At 40.2% G+C, this 22,570-nt stretch overlaps 2 protein-coding genes and 1 non-coding gene across 3 annotated transcripts; 2 read left to right on the top strand and 1 right to left on the bottom strand.

Moving 5' to 3' along the window:
* Positions 1 to 2,293: 2,293 nt before the first annotated feature.
* LOC148550312 (small nucleolar RNA R71) lies at positions 2,294 to 2,401 on the top strand. The gene has a single exon (XR_015893278.1). It is a non-coding gene; the product is annotated as a small nucleolar RNA R71 (small nucleolar RNA).
* Positions 2,402 to 11,015: 8,614 nt separating this feature from the next.
* On the top strand, positions 11,016 to 12,189 carry LOC107606661 (protein FAR1-RELATED SEQUENCE 5-like). Its single transcript, XM_016308701.1, has 3 exons — positions 11,016 to 11,404; positions 11,521 to 11,853; positions 11,919 to 12,189. Exons 1-3 carry the CDS (start codon positions 11,016 to 11,018, stop codon positions 12,187 to 12,189), a joined length of 993 nt encoding a protein of 330 aa, XP_016164187.1.
* A 6,633-nt stretch (positions 12,190 to 18,822) lies between these two features.
* Positions 18,823 to 19,541, bottom strand: LOC110264848 (uncharacterized). Its single transcript, XM_088493152.1, has 2 exons — positions 19,059 to 19,541; positions 18,823 to 18,969 (listed from the first exon to the last, which is right to left on the bottom strand). Exons 1-2 carry the CDS (start codon positions 19,539 to 19,541, stop codon positions 18,823 to 18,825), a joined length of 630 nt encoding a protein of 209 aa, XP_088349278.1.
* Between the last annotated feature and the right edge of the window lie 3,029 nt (positions 19,542 to 22,570).

Raw genomic sequence — 22,570 nt, 5'->3', positions numbered from 1 at the left:
AGGTAGTGGGTGTATGGATGTGAGTGGTAAATGGAAAACAGAAGGGAAGAGTGTTTATTGGGAATAAAGGATGATTGAGAAGAGAGAAGAGAGTGAGTGGAGGTGGGTGGGGATCCTGTGGGGTCCACAGATCCTGAGGTGATCCTGTGAGGTCCACAGATCTTGAGGTGTCAAGGCATTTACATCCCTGCACCAATTTAGGCATGCAAAATGCCCTTGCACACAACTCTGGGCGTTCAGCGCCAGGTTGGTGCCCATTTTGGGCGTTCAACGCCCATTTGCTGCCATTTCTGGCGTTGAACGCCAGAACCATGCTTGTTCTGGGCGTTCAGCGCCAGGATGCTGCCCATTCTGGGCGTTCAGCGCCAGAACCATGCTCTGTTCTGGCGTTTGAACGCCAGACAGATGCTCTTCCAGGGTGTGATTTTTCTTCTGCTGTTTTTGATTCCGTTTTTGATTTTTTTTGTTTGTTTTGTGACTCCACATGATTATGAACCTATAAAGACATATTACTAAGAAAAATATAGTTAGATAAATAAAAATTGGGTTGCCTCCCAACAAGCGCTTCTTTAATGTCAATAGCTTGACAGTGGGCTCTCATGGAGCTTCACAGATGTGCAGAGCTTTGTTGAGACTCTCCAACACCAAACTTAGAGTTTGGATATGGGAGTTCAACACCAAACTTAGAGTTTGGTTGTGGCCTCCCAACACCAAACTTAGAGTTTGACTGTGGGGGCTCTGGTTGACTCTGCTTTGAGAGAAGCTTTTTCTGCTTCCTCTCCATGGTTGCAGAGGGAGATCCTTGAGTTTTAAACACAAGGGAGTTCTCATTCTATTGAAGGACTATTTCATCTCTGTCAACATCAATCACAGCTCTTGCTGTGGCCAGGAAAGGTCTTCATAGGATGATGGATTCATCCTCTTCCTTTCCAGTATCCAGGACTATGAAATCAGCAGGGATGTAAAGGCCTTCAACCTTTACTAACACGTCCTCTACTTGTCCATATGCCTGTTTTCTTGAATTGTCTGCCATCTCTAATGAGATTTTAGCAGCTTGCACCCCATAGATTCCCAGTTTCTCTATTACAGAGAGGGGCATGAGGTTTATTCCTGAACCAAGGTCACACAGAGCCTTAAAGATCATGGTGCCTATGGTGCAGGGTATTATGAACTTTCCAGGATCTTGTCTCTTCTGAGGCAATGTCAGTTGATCCAGATCACTTAGTTCATTGATGAACAAGGGAGGTTCAACTTCCCAAGTATCAATGCCAAATAATTTGGCATTCAGCTTCATGATTGCACCAAGAAACTTGGCAGTTTGCTCTTCAGTAACATCCTCATTCTCTTCAGAAGAGGAATACTCATCAGAGCTCATGAAGGGCATAAGGAGGTTCAATGGAATCTCTATGGTCTCTAGATGAGCCTCAGAGTCCTTTGGTTCCTCAGAGGGAAGCTCCTTATTAATCACTGGACGTCTCAGGAGGTCTTCCTCCTTGGGATTCACGTCTTCTCCTCTCCTCACAGGTTCGGCCATGGTGCTTATGTCAATGGCCTTGCACTCTCCTTTTGGATTCTCTTCTGTATTGCTTGGGAGAGTACTAGGAGGGATTTCAGTGATCCTTTTACTCAGCTGGCCCACTTGTGCTTCCAGATTTCTAATGGAAGACCTTGTTTCATTCATGAAACTTACAGTGGCCTTAGATAGATCAGAGACTAAGTTTGTTAAATTAGAAGTATTCTGTTCAGAGTTCTCTGTCTGTTGCTGAGTGGATGATGGAAAAGGCTTGCTATTGCTAAACCTGTTTCTTCCACCATTATTAAAGCCTTGTTAAGGCTTTTGATCCTTCCATGAGAAATTTGGATGATTTCTCCATGATGAGTTATAGGTGTTTCCATAAGGTTCACCTAGATAATTTACCTCTGCTATTGCAGGGTTTTCAGGATCATAAGCTTCTTCTTCAGGAGAAGCCTCTTGAATACTGTTGGATGCAGCTTGCATTCCATTCAGACTCTGAGAAATCATATTGACTTGCTGAGTCAATATTTTATTCTGAGCCAATATGGCATTCAGAGTATCAACTTCAAGAACTCCCTTCTTCATAGGCGTCCCATTACTCACAGGATTCCTTTCAAAAGTGTACATGAACTGGTTATTAGCAACCATGTCAATGAGTTCTTGAGCTTCTGCAGGCGTTTTCTTTAGGTGAATAGATCCACCTGCAGAAGTGTCCAGTGACATCTTTGATAGCTCAGATAAACCATCATAGAATATATCCAGGATGGTCCATTCTGAAAGCATGTCAGAAGGACACTTTTTGATCAACTGTTTGTATCTTTCCCAAGCTTCATAGAGGGATTCACCTTCTTTCTGTCTGAAGGTTTGAACATCAGCTCTAAGCTTGCTCAGCTTTTGAGGAGGAAAGTACTTGGCTAAGAAAGCCGTGACCAGCTTATCCCAAGAGTTCAGGCTGTCTTTGGGTTAAGAATCCAACCATAATCTAGCTCTGTCTCTTACAGCAAAAGGGAAAAGCATGAGCCTGTAGACTTCAGGATCTACTCCATTAGTCTTAACAGTATCACATATCTGCAAGAATTCAGTTAAGAACTGAAAGGGATCTTCAGATGGAAGTCCATGAAACTTGCAGTTCTGCTGCATCAGAGAAACTAATTGAGGTTTCAGCTCAAAGTTGTTTGCTCCAATGGCAGGAATGGAGATGCTTCTTCCATGTAAATTGGAATTAGGTGCAGTGAAGTCACCAAGCATCTTCCTTATATTATTATTATTTTCGGATGCCATCTCCTTTTCCTGTTCGAAAATTTCTGAAAGGTTATCTCTGGATTGTTGTATTTTAGCTTCTCTTAATTTTTTCTTCAGAGTCCTTTCAGGTTCTGGATCTGCTTTAACACGAATGTTCTTGTCCTTGCTCCTGCTCATATGACAAAGAAGATGGCACAGAAAAAATAGTAATAATAATATGGATCCTTTATACCACAGTATAGGGATCCTTGTGTTAGTAGAAGAAAAGAAGGAAAGAAAATCTGAACTCAGAGAGAGAGGGGGTTCGGATTTTTGGAAAGTTGAAGGAAAGATGTTAGTATATCAATAAACAAATAGAAGAAGATGAGAGGGGGAAGTGAATTTTCGAAAACAATTTTTGAAAAAGAGTAAGTGATTTTTGAAAATAGTTTTTGAAAAAGGTTAGTATTTTTTTTGAAAAATTTTTAAAATAAAAAATAAAAATAATTAGTTAATAAAAAAGAAATTTTTGAAAAAGAGGGAAGATATTTTCGAAAATTAGAGAGAGAGAGTTAGTTAGGTAGTTTTGAAACAGTTAAGAAAAAAACAATAAGTTAGTTAGTTAGTTGAAACAAATTTGAAAAGATAAGAAGTTGGGAAGTTAGAGAAGATATTTTGAAATCAAATTTTGAAAAAGATAAGATAAGAAGATATTTTTGAAAAGATATGATAGAAATTAGTTTTTGAAAAAGATTTGATTTTTAAAATCACAATTAATGACTTGATTCATAAGAAATCACAAGATATGATTCTAGAACTTAAAGTTTGAATCTTTCTTAACAAGTAAGTAACAAACTTCAAATTTTTGAATCAAAACATTAATTGATTATGTTATTTTCGAAAATTATGATATAAAATAAGAAAAAGGTTTTTGAAAATTATTTTTTTGGAATTTTCGAAAATAACCATGAATTTTGAAAAAGATTTTGAATTTTGAAAAAGATTTTGAAAAAGATAAGATTTTCAAATTGAAAATTTGATTTGACTCATAAGAAACAACTTGATTTTAAAATTTTTTGAAAAAGTCAATCCAAATTTTCGAATTTGATGAGAGAAAAAAAAGGAAAGATATTTTTTTATTTTTAAAATTTTTATGAAAAACATGAAAATTATGCAATGCATGAAATTTTTAGATCAAAACATGTGATGCATGCAAGAATGCTATGAATATCAAGATGAACACCAAGAACACTATGAATGTCAAGATGAACATCAAGAACATAATTTTGAAAAATTTTAATGCAAAGAAAACATGCAAGACACCAAACTTAGAATTCTTTAATGCTTAGACACTAAGAATTCAAGAATGCATATGAAAAACAATAAAAGACACAAAACAAAAAATCATCAAGATCAAACAAGAAGACTTACCAAGAACAACTTGAAGATCATGAAGAACACTATTAATGCATGATATTTTCGAAAAAATGCAAGATGCATATGCAATTGACACCAAACTTATAACATGACTCAAGACTCAAACAAGAAACACAAAAATATTTTTGATTTTTATGATTTTCTAATTTTTTTTGTATTTTTATTTAAATTTTTTTCGAAAATTATTGTGAAAAATAAAAATAAGGATTTCAAAATTTTTAATATGAATTCCAGGAATCTTGCCATGTTAGTCTTAACGCTCCAATCAAAGGGTCAGGCATGGCTTAATAGCCAGCCAAGCTTTAGCATATAATTACATGGACTGGAGTGATTAGTTGAATGCCAATCCCAAAGTAGTTTGGGTATGGCTTTACAGTCAGATAGGCTTCAACATGCTTCATGAAACACTAGAATTCATTCTTAAAAATTCTGAAGAAAAATAATATTTTTGAAAACATTTTTTTTTCGAAAACAAGTGAGAAAATTTTGAAATATTTTTGAAAAATTTTTGAAAAGAAAACAAAAAGAAAATTACCTAATCTGAGCAACAAGATGAACCGTCAGTTGTCCAAACTCGAACAATCCCCGGCAACGGCGCCAAAAACTTGGTGCACGAAATTGTGATCTCCAGGCTTGAACAAATCCTGGTAATGGCTCCAAAGCTTGGTGCTCTGATCTTAATTCATAATTGTCACAACTTCGATACAACTAACCAGCAAGTGCACTGGGTCGTCCAAGTAATACCTTACGTGAGTAAAGGTCAAATCCCACGGAGATTGTTGGTATGAAGCAAGCTATGGTCACCTTGTAAATCTCAGTCAGGCAGATATAAAGTGATAATGGTGTTTTCGAATAATAATTAATAAAATAGGGATAGAGGCACTTATGTAAATCATTGGTGAGAATTTCAGATAAGCGAATGGAGATGCTTTTCGTTCCTCTGAACCTCTGCTTTCCTGCTATCTTCATCCAGTCAGTCTTACTCCTTTCCATGGCTGGCTTTATGTGATACATCACCATTGTCAATGGCTACTTTCGGTCATCTCTCGGGAAAATGATCCAATGCCCGTCACGGCACGGCTAATCGTCTGGAGGCATCACCCTTGTCAATGGCTTCATCTTATCCTCTCAGTGAATAATATGCTCACGCACCCTGTCACGGCACGGCTATTCATCTGTCGGTTCTCGATCATGCTGGAATAGGATTTACTATCCTTTTGCATCTGTCACTAACGCCCTGCAATCGCGAGTTTGGAGCTCGTCACAGTCATTCAATCATTGAATCCTACTCGGAATACCACAGACAAGGTTTAGACTTTCCGGATTCTCTTGAATGCCGCCATCATTCTAGCTTACGCCACGAAGATTCTGGTTAGGAGATCTAAGAGATATTCATTCAATCTAGTGTAGAACGGAAGTGGTTGTCAGGCACGCGTTCATAGGGAATGATGATGATTGTCACGTTCATCACATTCAGGTTGAAGTGCGAATGAATATCTTAGAAGCGAAATAAGATGAATTGAATAGAAAACAGTAGTACTTTGCATTAATCTTTGAGGAACAGTAGAGCTCCACACCTTAATCTATGGAGTGTAGAGACTCTACCGTTGAAAATACATAAGTGAAAGGTCCAGGCATGGCCGAGATGGCCAGCCCCCAAAACGTGATCACAGGATCAGAATACAATCCAGGATGCCTAATACAATAGTAAGAGGTCCTATTTATAATAAACTAGCTACTAGGGTTTACATGAGTAAGTATTTGATGTATAAATCCACTTCCGGAGCCCACTTGGTGTGTGTTTGGGCTGAGCTTAAGTGTTGCACGTGCAGAGGCCATTTGTGGAGTTGAACGCCAGTTTTTGTGCCAGTTTGGGCTTTCAACTCTGGTTTTGGATCCTTTTCTGGCGCTGGACGCCAGATTTGGGTAGAAAGCTGGCGTTGAACGCCAGTTTACGTCATCTATTCTTGGCCAAAGTATGGACTATTATATATTTCTGGAAAGCCCTGGATGTCTACTTTCCAACGCAATTGGAAGCGCGCCATTTCGAGTTCTGTAGCTCCAGAAAATCCACTTTGAGTGCAGGAAGGTCAGAATCCAACAGCATCAGCAGTTCTTTTTCAACCTCTGAATCTGATTTCTGCTCAAGTCCCTCAATTTCAGCCAGAAAATACCTGAAATCACAGAAAAATACACAAACTCATAGTAAAGTCCAGAAATGTGAATTTAACACAAAATCTATTAAAAACATCCCTAAAAGTAACTAGATCCTACTAAAAACATACTAAAAACAATGTCAAAAAGCGTATAAATTATCCGCTCATCACAACACCAAACTTAAATTGTTGCTTGTCCCCAAGCAACTGAAAATCAAAATAGGATAAAAAGAATAGAATATACTATAAATTCCAAACTATCAATGAAACAGAGCTTCAATCATATGAGCGGGACTTATAGCTTTTTGCCTCTTGAATAGTTTTGGCATCTCACTTTATCCATTGAGGTTCAGAATGATTGGCATCTATAGGAACTTCAGATTTCGAATAGTGTTATTGACTCTCTTAGTTCAGTATGATGATTCTTGAACACAGCTTCTTTATGAGTCTTGGCCGTGGCCCTAAGCACTTTGTTTTCCAGTATTACCACCGGATACATAAATGCCACAGACACATAATTGGGTGAACCCTTTCAGATTGTGACTCAGCTTTGCTAAAGTCCCCAATTAGAGGTGTCCAGGGTTCTTAAGCACACTCTTTTTTTGCTTTGGACCTTGACTTTAACCGCTCAGTCTCAAGTTTTCACTTGACACCTACACGCCACAAGCACATGGTTTAGGGACAGCTTGGTTTAGCCGCTTAGACCAGGATTTTATTCCTTTAGGCCCTCCTATCCACTGATGCTCAAAGCCTTGGGATCCTTTTTATTTCCCTTGCCTTTTGGTTTTAAGGGTTATTGGCTTTTTGCTTTTGCCTCTTGGTTTTAAGAGCTTTGGCTTTTTCTGCTTGCTTTTTCTTTTTCTTTCTATTTTTTTTCGCCTAATTTTTTTTTTTATGCAAGCTTTGTTCTTTGCTGCTTTTTCTTGCTTCAAGAATCATTTTTATGATTTTTCAGATTATCAAATAACATGTCTCCTAGTCATCATTCTTTCAAGAGCCAACATATTTAACATTCTTAAACAACAACTTCAAAAGACATATGCACTGTTCAAGCATACATTCAGAAAACAAGAAGCATTGTCACCACATCAATATAATTAAGCTAAGTTCAAGGATAAATTCGAAACTCATGTACTTCTTGTTCTTTTGAATTAAAACATTTTTCTTTTAAGAGAGGTGATGAATTCATAGGACATTTATAACTTTAAGACAAAGTTACTAACTACTAATGATCATGTAATGAAGACACAAACATAGATAAGCACATAACATAGAAAACGAAAAACAGAAGAAATAAGAACAAGGAATGAATCCACCTTAGTGATGTATAAATCCACTTCCGGGGCCCACTTGGTGTGTGTTTGGGCTGAGCTTAAGTGTTGCACGTGCAGAGGCCATTTGTGGAGTTGAACGCCAGTTTTTGTGCCAGTTTGGGCGTTCAACTCTGGTTTTGGATTCTTTTCTGGCGCTGGACGCCAGATTTGGGTAGAAAGCTGGCGTTGAACGCCAGTTTACGTCGTCTATTCTTGGCCAAAGTATGGACTATTATATATTGCTGGAAAGCCCTGGATGTCTACTTTCCAACGCAATTGGAAGCGCGCCATTTCAAGTTTTGTAGCTCCAGAAAATCCACTTTGAGTGCAGGAAGGTCAGAATCCAACAGCATCAGCAGTCCTTTTTCAACCTCTGAATCTGATTTCTGCTCAAGTCCCTCAATTTCAGCCAGAAAATACCTGAAATCACAGAAAAACACACAAACTCATAGTAAAGTCCAGAAATGTGAATTTAACACAAAATCTATTAAAAACATCCCTAAAAGTAACTAGATCCTACTAAAAACATACTAAAAACAATGTCAAAAAGCGTATAAATTATCCGCTCATCAGCTATGCCAAGAAAAATATTTGGGTATCCAATAGAAGATGGATTTTGTTTTTATTTGTATTGAAAATGGAAGGTAGGAAAAAAAACACAGAGGCGTACCCTGATGCATCAAAGGAAAGCGAAGCAGTGACGAGGATGTTATGCCCAAAAATGATGCCCTAGGTTCGAGGTACAGGGAGACAGTGCTGCTACAGAGGCAGAGGTCGAATGCTCGAAACCAACTTCGGTGTAGGTTGCTGGTTCCTCTCCTATCCGGCGCTGATTGCGGTTGTGCATGAGACGTCACCGCTGCGGGCGGGGGCCAAAGCCGGTGCTGCACTACTTCCCGGGTCGGGGCAGGTATGAAGTAGGCTGGTTTTTCATCTGTTGGGTTATACTCTGTTGAAAACGGTGTCTTGCTTTAGAGGTTTGAAGCATAAGGTGTATTGAAGTGAACTCAATCCATTAATCTATTGAGAACGACCGTTGCATTGTGCGTGGCTTTGGTTTCGGATAGAAGCATGAGGTACGTGGTTTATCAAGTTTTGTTGTTTATGCTATTGCCTTGGTGCTTTCCTCCTTTTGAATTTCTACGACTGGAATGTCAACTTGTCTCGTTCTACCTGAATACTGAGTTGTTGGTGTTATAGAGTTTTGGGATTGATTTACAATTGCTACTTGTCGCATGAAATTTCTCGTTCCTGTTTGTGTTTTTATGTTTGACATTCAGGTGTTCCTTCCTCACCGTAGCTAGTCATTGCATAGAACACATGAAGTGAGTCATCTACACATTGCCGTGCTTCAATGTTGTCTTTAAGGTACCCTTTTATGGATTTGCCAACATTGTAAGAACAAAAATGAGATTACGGAGAAGAAGAAGTTAATTGTGATAGAGAATAGGGTTCATACAAAATTGTTTGACATGTTTGTGGATGTGTACTGGGCGGTCGTAGATCGTGCAAGTAACAATTGAATAGTCTTTAGTAGTCATAGTTAAAAAGATGGAAAGTTTCAGTGTATTAGTATGCAGTGTCTTTCTCACACCCAGTGTCTTTATAGCGTGAGAGTTGGCTTAAAAGACTAGCTATAACGTTTACATGTTCCATTGGTTGAGTAACGTGAGTTATGTCTTACGTTGTGCTAGTTTTGTTTGTATGGCGTTAGGCTATTATTTTTTTTAATTTTTGATAAGTTAATAGTAAGTAAAATATATTATGTAAGAGGAGGTGCTGATCTAGTTGTATTCAATGTAGGTGCCTACACCAGTGGTCCCTGTCATAAGAAAGACTATTTTCTTTTCTTTTTTGGCAAAGAAAATATTTCCTATACTAATGTTGCGATAGAGCATGGCTCCCATTCCCTTTTTTTTTGTTCTTGTTATGATCTCAATTAAAAACAGTTATTGTTGTTATTCTTTATTGTTTTGACCATGTGGATAACTTTGCTGCATTGCTCAAATAATCCATTCATTCAGGCTGAACAAATTGGACAGAAAGCGAGTGTTGAGGGTTGGATGAAATTGATAAAGCTTATTCATGTCCACACCCTGTCCCGAGGTTGGACGCGACTATATGTAAGTATGTTGGTGTTGTGGCATTATTGATGAGTTTACTGGTTATTCAGTGTGCGTTAAAATAAGTAGTATCATTTATAAGCGGAGACTTGCTGTGTATATAATTATTTAAATATATGCTGGTTGTTACTCTGTATTCGATTAGAGATTGTCACACCGTGTTTCCCGTCTGGGAGTGCTGCTTGCATTCGATCGATGTGTAGTAAATATAGCGTGAGGAACACTCACTGTTGTATGAAGTTTGGTTTTGCTATTTAAGTATGCTTAGCCTGTTTTAAGTACTTATTCCGATGCGGGTGTTTAATTAAGTCGCATAGTAAGTCATGATAAGTTACTTGCCAACTAACCATCTTCCAGGTGAATGGCTTCATTTGTTGTCAAAGATGGATTCGAACTTACAGTTCACCGTTGGGGAGGACGATTCGGGCGGGCTTAGTGAGGAGGAGTATTTCCGTATCACTTCTTCGAGTGGGGATGACGAGGATGACTCCTATGAGAATGACTTAGAGACGGCTGAAATGGGTGACGAAACCCACGGGAATGGGGTCGGCCCAGGCCAGGAGACATGTGTGGGTGATGCTCCCAGTTTTAGGTCCACGGAGGATTTCCTGGACAAAGTGTTTAGTACCGAGGAAGAGGCTTATGCGTCATACAAACAGTTTGCCAGGCTTAGGGGGTTTGGTGTAAGGAAGGGTGACGTGACTCGAATGAACGGTATTTTGGTAAGACGAGACTTTTTTTGTCACTGTCAAGGTACAAGGCATGAGAAACACTACAATCGTCCAGAAAGAGTAAGGGAGGATAAGCCGGAGAGTCGCACGATTTGTTCAGCGAAGCTGAAAATTTACTATGGTTTGCAAGATCAGGTGTGGAAAGTCTGGAGGATAGACGACAACCATAACCACCCTCTTGCTACAACCATGTTTACTCATCTTCTTCCCAGTCACCGGAATCTAAGTGAGAGTGATAAGGCTCAAGTTGATAGTCTAAAAAAGTTTGGGATTGCGACATCGAAGATTATGGCGTACATGGCTGGGCAGTCAGGGGGTACGGGATGCTTCAGTTTACGAAGAGGGACCTGTATAATTACATTCACAGCCAAAGGATAGCACAAATTAACGACGGAGACGCGGAAACAGCAATAAGTTATTTGGAAGGCAAGGCCAACGCGGACATGATGACTGTCGCCAGATATACGAAAACAACATGGGATCAACTTGGCAGCCTTTTCTGGGTGGATGGGCAGATGATGGCGGATTACCAGCTGTTCGGTGACGTCCTTGCATTTGATGCAACATACAGGTCAAACAAGTACAAGAAGCCTCTAGTGGTGTTCTCTGGATCAAATCATCACAAGAAGACAGCAATTTTCAGATTCTCGTTGCTGGAGGACGAGGAGGTCCGTGCATATAGATGGGTGTTGCTGAATATGCTTGATGTCATGGAAAACAAGAAGCCTTCCGTTGTGGTCACCGACGGGGATAAAGCCATGCGAGCAGCAATTGCGGATGTACTTCCTTCAGCTAGGCATCGCCTATGCGGGTGGCACTTGGAAAAAAACTGTGTCTTAAGGGTGAAGGAGCCCGAATTTTGGAAGGTCTTCAAAAAGGCTATTTATGCAAACTTCGATGTTGCCAAGTTTGAGGAGTACTGGAGCACGGCCGTGGAAAGCTTAGGATTATCAAAAGCACCTATGAATTAAGACAAAGTTGGGCAAAGGCATATCTACGGGGCACCTTTTGCACCGGCTACAGGACAACTTCCAGGTGTGAGGGCATAAATGCATTCGTCAAAGGGTTCCTGAAGTCCACAAATAGCCTTCTTGAATTGGTTCAGATCCTGGATAGGGTGGTGAAAGATTACCGCAACAACGAGGTCACGGCTCAATTTTATTCATCGTACTACACGCCTGTACTAACTACAGGCCTTGATAAGATCGAGCTGTTTGCTGCGAAGTTATACACCAGGGCAATTTTCAAGGAGGTTAGGAAACAGATAAAGGGGGTTGGGAGTTTATTGTTTCTGGGAAAGACAGCATTAGCACGACGTCCGTCTACAAGTTCTCAAGCGTCGGGAACCGTCGTAAGGTTCGTAAGGTGCTTTACGATCCAAGCGAACCGAAGATTGAATGTGATTGCATGATATGGAACAGTGAAGGCATTCCTTGCTGCCATATATTTTGCGTGATGAAGTATGAGGGTTGGGACGAAATCCCACCTGGTTTGATACTGAGGCGTTGGTGTAAAGATGCCAAGGAATGGACAGCTAACGCAACATGTAATTCATCGGGACACAACAGTCATTTATTGAGGTACGGCGCTCTATGCAGTGCCATAAGTGTCGTCGCGAAACTAGCTTCTGATGATGCAGCTGACTTCTTTTTAGCGAGGGATGCACTTACCTCTTTGGCACGGAGGCTATAGGTGCGAAGGGGCAATATGGTTGACCAAGAAGAAAGGGTGAGGAAACAAGACGTCGTGAGGGATCCGCCTGTCACCCGGACAAAGGGGGCCCCAAAACACGGTAGGGAGACGGGGTCCTCGACAAATGCGGTGCCTGGGGGGAAGAGGCGTTGCTGCACTTCTTGTGGGATTCCCGGTCACACGAAGAAGACGTGCATGTCCCAACGGGAGATGAGCCAAGCTGGCATCCGAGAAGGGACATCAGCCACGGTCGGGGATCCATCATCAAGCGAGCCCAGTGGGAATCGTTCGGGGCGTAGTTGCTCGGAGGTATGTTTCATGCTTTAGGTTATTTTTTACATGTGAATTACCTATGCAAGGTGAGATACAGTGGTTTGGAAAATTCGATGGGAATATGACAAGCCAATGGTTACTGAATAACTAGATTCATATTATCTGCTAGAATACATTTATGCACGCATGTTGAATATAGTCTGTGTTGTAAACTTGGCACATTGTATGTAATTTACTTTTTTTTTGTTGGTTTCGGTCCCACGTAACATGTTGCTTATGTTTATTGAATTGCCTTTTGCTTCGCAACGTATAGTTTATTCTTCCATAGCCCTCTTATGTGAATAAGTTGTTTATCTACTTGCAGGCTGCACATGGCGTCTCTCAACCTGGTAATCCCGGCGGTGCATATCCATACATACCGAGACCCCCCGAACCAAATGCAACCAACTCGAGTCTACCCCGGCTGAACCCAGGGGTTGGCAGTGGGAACTTCTTCCTCGGGGGGCAGCACATAGAACAGTTCTTTGCCGCTCCCAGCTGCTCAACCAAGCACGGGTTAGTTCCTACTCAAGCAGCTGCGACAGTTTCCTCACCTGAACGAGCTCCCGCAATCACTCCTACGCAGTTTAATACACCGGGTTCTGATACATTCCAACAGTGGATTCTAGAGGTATGCATGTTTCATATTTTCAGTCATTGTGCTGCCGATGTCAGCTGAATCCATGTTAAGACTACGATGGTTAAGGCTGAGATTATGACTGTTAAATCTTATTTTAGAATGCAATGGGCAAATAGTGGTCCGGGAACAGGTCCGGAGGGAACTTTTTATAGGTTGAGCAACAAGACTCTGCGGGAGAAAGGGACTCGGGATGGCTACAACCGCGCAGGTTTCGACAAGTTTTCATTATCTCACGTTGTTGCTTTGAGAGAATTATGTTCAAGATTACAGGATGTTCCCTGGAGTACACATCTGGGTGTACTCCGTACGTTCAGATGGTTGCTTCGTATTATTTTTACTTATATTTTACGCATGGTTTCGGAACTTGTAGTATCAATATGTTTCCCGAACATGAAGTCCATCTTGTGTTCAACTATAGTTTAATGGTTCTTTTATGGTCCTGGGATTTGTTAACATGAATTTATAAGCGGAAGTTAATTAAAGCTGTAATCTGTGATTGTCATAAGTCATGCTGAATTGTTCCAACTCTTTTCTCTATAATTGTAGGCACGTTGATTGTTAAAGTTGATCAGTAGTTTGTGTTGTGCAAAAGGTTAGGCACAACTCATAGTCTACATGTGGTTGCGGGCCAAGGCATGCTGACTTGTGCCAAGTATGTCTCCATAAATGTAGACACGTCGATTGTTAATTTAGATGAATGGTTGAGGGCCAGCTTGAATTAACGCAGCTTGTGAATTATGTTGTTAGTTGCTTAGTGGTTTATTGATGCATCTAAACTTGTTCCACACCCTATTATTCCTTTTATAGGGTGATCAAAATTATTGAAGTTGGGCCCAAAACCATTCAACGATGAACTCAGCTAAAGTAACCATAATTCATACTGCAAACATATATATATATCGATGACACCAATGTTAAAGTTTACAGCCAACTAACTGCCTGTACACTGTGCAAGACGGTCAAAAAAATATTGTTTGCACCGTTTGTGAGTATGCAGTGTCACATTCCTAATAGTTATAATGAGAGTGTAGTTTCTAACCAGGATACTGGTTTTAAACCTGAGAAATGCTAACCGCATCTGGGCTGAAAACTCCTATCATTCTTACTATGCGTATCAAGTGCCTTGGGCTCCCACGCGGAACAAGGGTGGACGCTACTGCTGGTCTAACAAAATACAAAAAGATACAAAAAATGATGCACATGTAAACAGTTCCTTAGGTGTCAATGTCCATCATCACCGGTCGTATGTTCCGGTCAGAGGAGCACGCAAACAAAAAAATAATTTCCTGAGTCCCCTCAACATCAGACGTATATGTTCTTCACACTGTATAATCCTATCACTTCCGTCCACATTGCGAAGACGCAAGCTCCTTTCTCCAGAAAGTCATGGCCTTTTCCACGACATCGATTGCCTTTGCATTATGTGATCTCAATACAAGGTCAATGGCTATTCGCATCCGAGTTTGCTCGATTAACAACACTGTCATATCACATTTTAAGTATTTTCATCGTTATCAAATTACATTTAACTAACTCATGATCCATGTTCGTGAAACACACATCGTCACACTGTGTATAGCCCATAGAGCTCCCCTAATCATCCATTGCAAGACCCATACACCGCAGTCCATCCTAACACAAACAAAAGAATAATTTGTTTAGAGACTGATATAATAGCAATGCCATACACAAAAGACGTTGCACAAAGATAATGCTACACAACGATTATTAAGAACATTATGACAAGAGAACTCACGATAGCCGATGTTGCTGAGGCACCACAGGCTCCTCGAAAGGGTACGACGAGAAGCGTGGTCTTTCAGCAGTGGTCTTGGATAGCTACTTGGGTCCAATTGTTAGCGACTCCAGATGCAACGCCTGATTAAGAAACAAGTCGGAGGAAATCATTTACGATTAAATTCCGAAAAAAAAATCAGGCCTACATATAACTTAGTAGACGCAGCCAGTATAGGTAATTAAGTCAGGTCCAGGGGTCCGACTTGGATCAAACCAGTTCCACCTACAAACGGTGGCTCCACAGGTTCCATGCTATTTATAATATATGACAATGTGCATTTCTCTTAACATTTCACACTTTTATGAATTAATATAGCAACACTAACAAGACTAGCAAAGACGAAGGAAATAATTCAGCCATCACAATCACAAGAACATAGTTTAGCCGTGTATAATATGGTACATACTACGTAGTTCAGAACTAACAAGCATATCATGGTAAGAGGTATTAACCTAAGTAACATGTATTAAAAGTGAAGGATCTGGTACCCAGTGACTACACTTACCACTTGCGTCATACCAAGTTTTCTTGACTCGGTCTCCGTTGTACACTTGAAGGAATCGAAGTACATCAGCCTCTGTCAGAGTACGTCCACGACCATCAAGTACTAGGTCCATCTGTCCACATCAGTTGAAAGATCTATTGGTCGCAACGGGGGCAACAAATGTTTATTAGGGAGTATAACTTACGACCTAATAAATCACGTCTTCCAACAGATATGGAAATCGTTTACAAACCTCGGTAACCTTGTTGACCTTGCACCTCATATGCTTGCTCACAACTGCGTCCATGTTAGCCTGCATCATACGTGTTCCTTGGAGGGCATCTTGCTGAGGTCCAAGCAACATGGGTCCCAACTCAGTTAACGAAACTTATCCTAAACTTTATTGACTTTACCACACGCTTAAGAAAGACTTAACCACACCCATGTATATGGTCGCTGCTACATGTGTCGTGACTCACCATGATCATAGTCAGCATAAACCACTGGTGCTGACTGGAGGTCTTCGACAACATCGTTGCCACGATAGTAATAACCTGCAAATTAAGCAAGCAACTTACAAGTGATGATATGGGACATTCGGCCAAATGATAATTGTAAGACAACAACTAATGCATTAAGTTAAATGTAAACACTCACGTCATCTATGACTCTTTCATTTAGGCCAAACGTTAATAATGTTGTTCTATCCGCAACACAGTGACTAGGGGTGTAAGTTACCGAACCGGACCAAAAAATACCACAAAACCGAACCAAAAATTACAACAACCAATTGAAAAACTGAAAAAAATCGGTTTTTTTTTTGTTTTTTTGAACTAAATCGATCGGTTCGATTCGATTTTCGGTTGGTTTAGTAAAAACCAAACCGAACCAAACCGAACTGAATAGGATGCTGCATAAGTGATTCTTTTTACTGATTTAACCTAGGTATAAAAGCCTAGACTCTGAATACCCTCATAGCCTCACTCTCTCTTCCTTTCACTCACGCGGCGCAGTCACCCACTCACCCTCAGTGGTGCTCACTGCTCACTCCTCACACAGACACGAGACACCCACATACCCACAGGCCATAGCTCACTTCCATCTTCCATTCTTCCTCCTCCACGCGGCCATGTCTGGGAGAATGAGAGCCTGAGAGAGCCAGAGAGCCAGAGAGCGTCGTCCATTCATCTCCGTCGCAGGCTCGTAGGCGTAGCAAAGATCAGCATCGTCGTGTAGCCAGCAGCATCGTCCAGTTCGCGTCCTCGTGTAGTCTGGAGTCCACGCCGTCATCCAGTCATAAGCCGTCGGAACAAACCCTAAGTCGTGGCAAGAAACCCTAAGCAGAGCAGCACTCCAGTCGCCGAGCCCTCTCCTGCAAAAAGCACCTGAACAATGTCTTCTTCGGAGGTTAGATCTGATTTTCAAATTTTTATAATTGATTTTGTCTCTGAGGGCTCTTATTGGTTTGTGCTTAATTTGTCCCTGATTGTTGTTGCTGTTACTGATTAAAATTATTGTTGTTGCTGTTAGCCTGTTACTGATTAAAATTATTGTTGTTGCTAGTTTGTGCTTAATTAGAAAGATGAGTTTCATTGAAATTTTTTTCTGCAGAATTTTATTGTTGTTGCTTAATTATTGTTCTTGCTTTTTATCTTGTTTACCAAACCCTGGTCTCTGTTTTATCCAATAAAAAGTTAACAATGTTTCCCATAAAGAAGAAAATCAAGAATCAGTAAAAATTATGGAACGTACAACAAGCAAATAGGGGAGAGTTTCATTAGTTAGTGTTCTGTTTCAATAACAAAAAGTAGTTAGTCTTATAGCTATATATATATAAGGTCTATGGTGTAGTCAATGGATATAATTCTATCCTATCAATTCTAGTCATAAAATATTACGCAATCACTTCTTTTCTGCACTTATATCTCAGCTAGCCTAACATCTTGCTGCAGAATTTATCTTAGTTCTTTACTGCATTAATCTAATCAACTCATATAATTTGTTGTGGCTGCATATAATATGCTTTAATGCATATAATATGTTTTATAATCTGTTTTAATCATCTGAAACCAGATGACCTTTGTTGGAGTTAAATTATTTTGGATTAGAGGCATGATCGGCAGACTGTGTCAAACCAGATTACCTTGCTTGTCAACTTTGTGCTCCTGCCGGTTTTGTATTTTGAAGCAGAACAATGATTTTTTGTACTGTTTTCCACTTGATAATTTTTTCAAAGAAGTTTTTTCTTTTTATATCTTCTTTCTTTTATTTTTGTTAGAAAATTGCATCAAGGATCAACAAGTCATAATTATTATTTTCTTCATTATGGCTGCATATTTATGTGTGCCGTTAATTTGTATTTCTTTGTGCATATATGTGTGCTGTTAATTTGTTATCTTGTAGTTCCTTTTATGGTTTATGTTTATAATTTATAATCTATATTATGTTTATGTTTATAATTCATATTGATTTTTTTGTTTTATTTTGGAAGAAATTGCACCAACCGGGGAAGATGACGATGAGTCTGGTGTGGATTCATATTAAGTATGGTGGCTGTTTAGTTTTCATTTATTTTAAAGTGACTGTTTCGGTTTAAAGTGTGTTTATTTTTGTTGTTTTACTAGACATTTTTAATTGTATTTGTTTTATGTTTAATTAAGTTGAATTTGTATTGAATTGGGATGTGATATACTCTTGTTATTCTAGTTTATTGACAGTTTTAAAGTTCATTTTATGGTAATTTAAATTCTGATTATTAGGAATAAAAAAATCGAAAAAACTGACCGAACCAAATCGCTATTGGTTCGGTTCGGTTCGGTTCGGTTGTTCAAACAGCAGCCAACCGAATGGTTGGTCTCATTGTAGAACCGATCAGGTCGGTTCGGTTGGTTTTTGGTTCAAAACCGAACCGATTACACCCTTAACAGTGACCAACGTCAGCCAGAATTTCACTGAAATGACATGCTTTCAAGGGTCACAACATACTCGCTGATCCAGTTTTGCGTAATCAAAAGACAAATGTGTAACAAAGCAGACAGAGGGTGGAGCTAATTGTTGCCTAATAACGTTGGAGTCTCCAAATCTTTTTCGCAAACATTTTCTATGCCATAATAAATGAAGCAATGCACCCTAGAAAGAATTGCTAAAAACATTTGATATACATCTTTGGAAGATCCTTGCTAAAGATGTACGTTGCAATAGCAAGCTCAACCCCTGCGAGGTCCATGCTCCGTATTGGTACGTAGGCTAGGTTGAAAGCCTACATCAAATAGTGAAATACCACAACCAGTCTCATGTCAGTCATGAAGGAGGTGAACGGTAAATAATTAAAAAAAAAGGAAACTTAACCTTGGGGATCTTGTCCGCATTGATGCATAAAAGAGCCGACTCGTCCACAACTCAATCGCTACCAACAAGGGCGAGGTAATTGTAGTGCTTCTGTAGGCAGTTAGAGTGCCGCGGCGACTTGCTACGTGGATGACGAGGACGTCGACTCTGCCCTCCTCGTTCGCCGGTTAGATCAACTTGGCAGGAATTAGACGGGCACTACTTGCATAAGTATAAAAAGGAAAAATATGGTCAAAGAAATAGTTGCTTTACCATTTTAATTAACTGATAACGGTCTTAGGCCTTACCAAGTTAGGGGGTATTTTTGGCTGCGTCTTGGCTCGGGCGGATCGTCGATTGCGAGGGGATTTCTTAGACCTCTTGGATCTGAAAGGCATGTGATCCATGCTAAAGTTTGCACCCACCGTCGGCACATAGGTCGGATCATGGTGTTGCGACGGGTTCGTCTCCTGAGAAATAAGATCGTCTTGCTGCAAATCCTCTGGACGTAGTCGCCGCTTTGACGGGATCCCATTCCAACACGGGCATCTGAGTCCATTTTTTCGGTCACACTGTTGCTCCCTGTCCTGAATCTTCGCCAACATAGTCAACGCCTTCCGAAAGTCTGCCACGACCTGATTGTGTTGGCATATGCATTCTATGAGCCTTTGAATTTCTTTATTTAGGCCGGACACGCTGGTGACAACACTCAGTGCAATTGGGCTGCAATCCTGTTTCGACAACAACTTCAGGACATCGATAACTAAACAGGTTTCAATGCAGCTGTTCATAGAATTTACCAAACTAATTACTAGACTGGTCACATCTATATCTTTACGTTTGCAACACGGGCGCAGGAGGATCTAGTACCGGCAAGGGACTACCCTCGATTGACATTGGTTCGCTGAGGTAAGCTACGGACATAACGATTGACGATGTCAATCTGCTGATATAAAAAATAACATATTTACAATTGGAATGATAAATACCGATAGCGGAACAGTCTCAAACCTGTTCAAATGGGTTGGGGTTTCTCGCCTTGCACATGAACGCCTCGACTCGGACTGCATGGGCGACCAAGGACGGACACTAACGGGCGGTTCGGAGAAACCAAACCTTGATGGCGACCTTGTTATTGTGTTGCTTGTTGCACGCCTGCAAACAACATGTAAGTGAGCGGTTTAGGGTAAAAAAAATTCGAATTTCATTAGCGACAAATGCGCCTGGCGCCCAACCAAAATTATATCCAACTTAAACTTTCTGCTTTTTTGGTTTTCTATTTTGGTCGGCCCGTTAAAGGTTGTTATCGTCTACTTACCATGCTCATACAAGGGCCAACACTGGTTCAGCATTCGTGATGCTGTATCAGGTCTACAATGATAGTTTTCTATGAAGCCCATTTATATTACTTATTTGTCGGCCCATGAATGCACCCGAAACAAAAGCTAAGTTGGTCCTACCGGAAATGCCCTTTTTTTTAAATGCTTTCAAAATCCTGTACAACCCTGGCCCTACAATTTTCACACTTTTTTGCCATAGGTAAACCGTGTTTAATTTGCATCAGGTTGAACAAAAACTTTTTTTTTCTCCATCAGTTCTGCGAATAGTGGTTCGCTGATGTGGCTTAAGCGAGTGGAGATACAGGACATCAGATTGCACTGGAGGACCTAGACGTCAACCGTGGGGGTGACGTCCCCCGTAGAGATGAAGTGGAATACCGTGAAGAACTTCAACAGAATCTAATGCGCATCCACAAATGCAACTCTTCAGGAACGTGTAATGATACAAAGTTTCGAATGCTAACCTTCGTGAAGAACAACTTGAGCCTCCACCTCTTTTTGATGACGCGGGGGTATGCTTTAAATCTCCATCTTCCCGCTACGATGACATGTGTCCCCGACGAATGATTTCAGGAAGTGGAGCTTATCCCTGCCTGTTAGCCGTCAGAGATTCGCTAAAGATACCACACCATGTGACCTTTAAATGAAAAATCAGTGTAATCCGTACCCGAATGCCGATCATGTAATCTTCATCGATCACATTGACATGTCCTTCCAAAATAAAGGAGAATACCAAAGAACCGTGGGGTTTCTGGAACACGAAATGCCTTTGGGGGCAGTTAGGTTGACTCTGTTAGTCATGGCTGATTCTTTGCAAAGAGACGAATGTCACTCAATAGTCCAACTTCACATGCATTGTGGTTGGTGTGGCGAGACAGTGGAACTGTATCTCCTATGCCAGCCATGTGACTCAGTTCTATGATCCCCTCAGCCAACCCATTTTCCCGTCAACACCTCAACTGCAGTATCATAAAACTAGGTGCATCGCATAAAGGCTGATGCAAATAACCAAAAAATGTCACGGGTCCATTGCAGGGACATTGTGGTCTTTTACAGCTGAATTATTCTACAAACCATGCCCGTACAAGAGCTTCCCGCCAAGATCTGTCAATCACGTCACGTCCGACCTAATCCCAGCCTCGGGCACGCAACCGCAGGGGCCTGCTCTCCCTACCAATAGTGCACGCTGTTATAGATTCATAGGGATGTGACTCTGCCGAACAGGGGTCGTGGACGACGTTATGGATAAGGGTACACTAAAGGCGGTACTGATGTGGTACGTTCAAGGATTTCACTCTTCGAAAGTTGCTGTACCGTTACAACTTCGACGGCATAGTACGAATAGAAGCCTTCCCTTTGCATCTTTGGTATCAAACGGGGGCCACCTCGGGAATTTGTATTAACTGGATTTAATGATTTAACCCGTCATCATGAATCCATTTTATCCGGAGGATTCGAGTAGTTAACTCTTTAAAAAAACAAGTTGATAATAGTTAGCATATATCTTCCTAGTAGTAATTAGTACTAGAACACCCATCGTCTGAGGCAGTGAAATGGTATTTCTGTTAGCGTAATTCCTCAAATAATTATAATTTAGTATAATGAAATTATGACTACTCAAATTTCATTTTGAGTTGAATAATATAAATTGACACTTAAATAATTTTATAATTTGGTAATGTAATTAAAAATTGTAATCATTAAAAAATAAAATACAGTTTAATAATTTCATGTAATAGTTAAACAAATAAGCTGAATTAAGTTCAGTAAAAACATTAGTTATCAAAGGAAATTAATAATCCCACCTGCTGATAATAAATATGTTTAAAAAATTGTTTATTATGATTATTTACTAATAATAAATTTGTGTAACTATTTATTTTCCAACTAATCGCCACGTGGCGGGTTCTTAGTCAAACAACAAAGATCCCGACTCAACGGGGCTCTCTCATCGTCCAGGGCATGCAGGGAATCTCGTAATGACTTGACGTTAGGAACTTTTATTTATTCACACGAAAAATATCTTCCTCATAGGGGAGAAAATGTCTTAAAAGATGTTGTAAATTATGGCGTCACGGAGAGAATGTTCGTTTTTTTTATACCAGTTATTTTACTTTTTACACTAAAGATTTGTGAAACACCAACGGAAATTAAAAAATGTATTCCTCCGATAAGTAAAGAACATGTTTTAACAACAACAGACGTCGAATAGCGCAGAATGTTCACACGAAGCCACACTAAACGAAGCACAAGATATAAGTACAGATCTCGAGATTTTTGAGTACGTATATCAAAAGCTAATAATGATAGTGATCTAGCCGCCGCTCGCGGAGCATAAGCTGGCTAGTTATGTACATACATACAGAATACAGACAGATGAAACAGCTTGTACAAATTTTCTCTCAAGCAAGCCGCTACAACAGATCACCTAAACAGGAAAAATCACAAAATTTACTCAGAAACCATCGGCCGAATACGCA

This window comes from Arachis ipaensis, chromosome B7 (assembly GCF_059453495.1).
Source record: "Arachis ipaensis isolate K30076 ecotype BB chromosome B7, ASM5945349v1, whole genome shotgun sequence".
NCBI classification, from domain to species: Eukaryota; Viridiplantae; Streptophyta; class Magnoliopsida; order Fabales; family Fabaceae; genus Arachis; species Arachis ipaensis.
This window is presented reverse-complemented; position numbering and strand designations above follow the sequence as displayed.

Bases quoted from the DNA above. Each gene is read 5' to 3' on its own strand.
- LOC107606661 (XM_016308701.1), top strand. From the start codon at position 11,016: ATGGCGGATTACCAGCTGTTCGGTGACGTCCTTGCATTTGATGCAACA. The intron at 11,405-11,520 runs GTTTGAGGAGTA...CACCGGCTACAG, and splicing joins GCAAACTTCGATGTTGCCAA to GACAACTTCCAGGTGTGAGG. The intron at 11,854-11,918 runs GTTCGTAAGGTG...GATATGGAACAG, and splicing joins GCGTCGGGAACCGTCGTAAG to TGAAGGCATTCCTTGCTGCC.
- LOC110264848 (XM_088493152.1), bottom strand. From the start codon at position 19,541: ATGAACAGCTGCATTGAAACCTGTTTAGTTATCGATGTCCTGAAGTTG. The intron at 18,970-19,058 runs GTAAGGCCTAAG...TTATGCAAGTAG, and splicing joins CAAAAATACCCCCTAACTTG to TGCCCGTCTAATTCCTGCCA.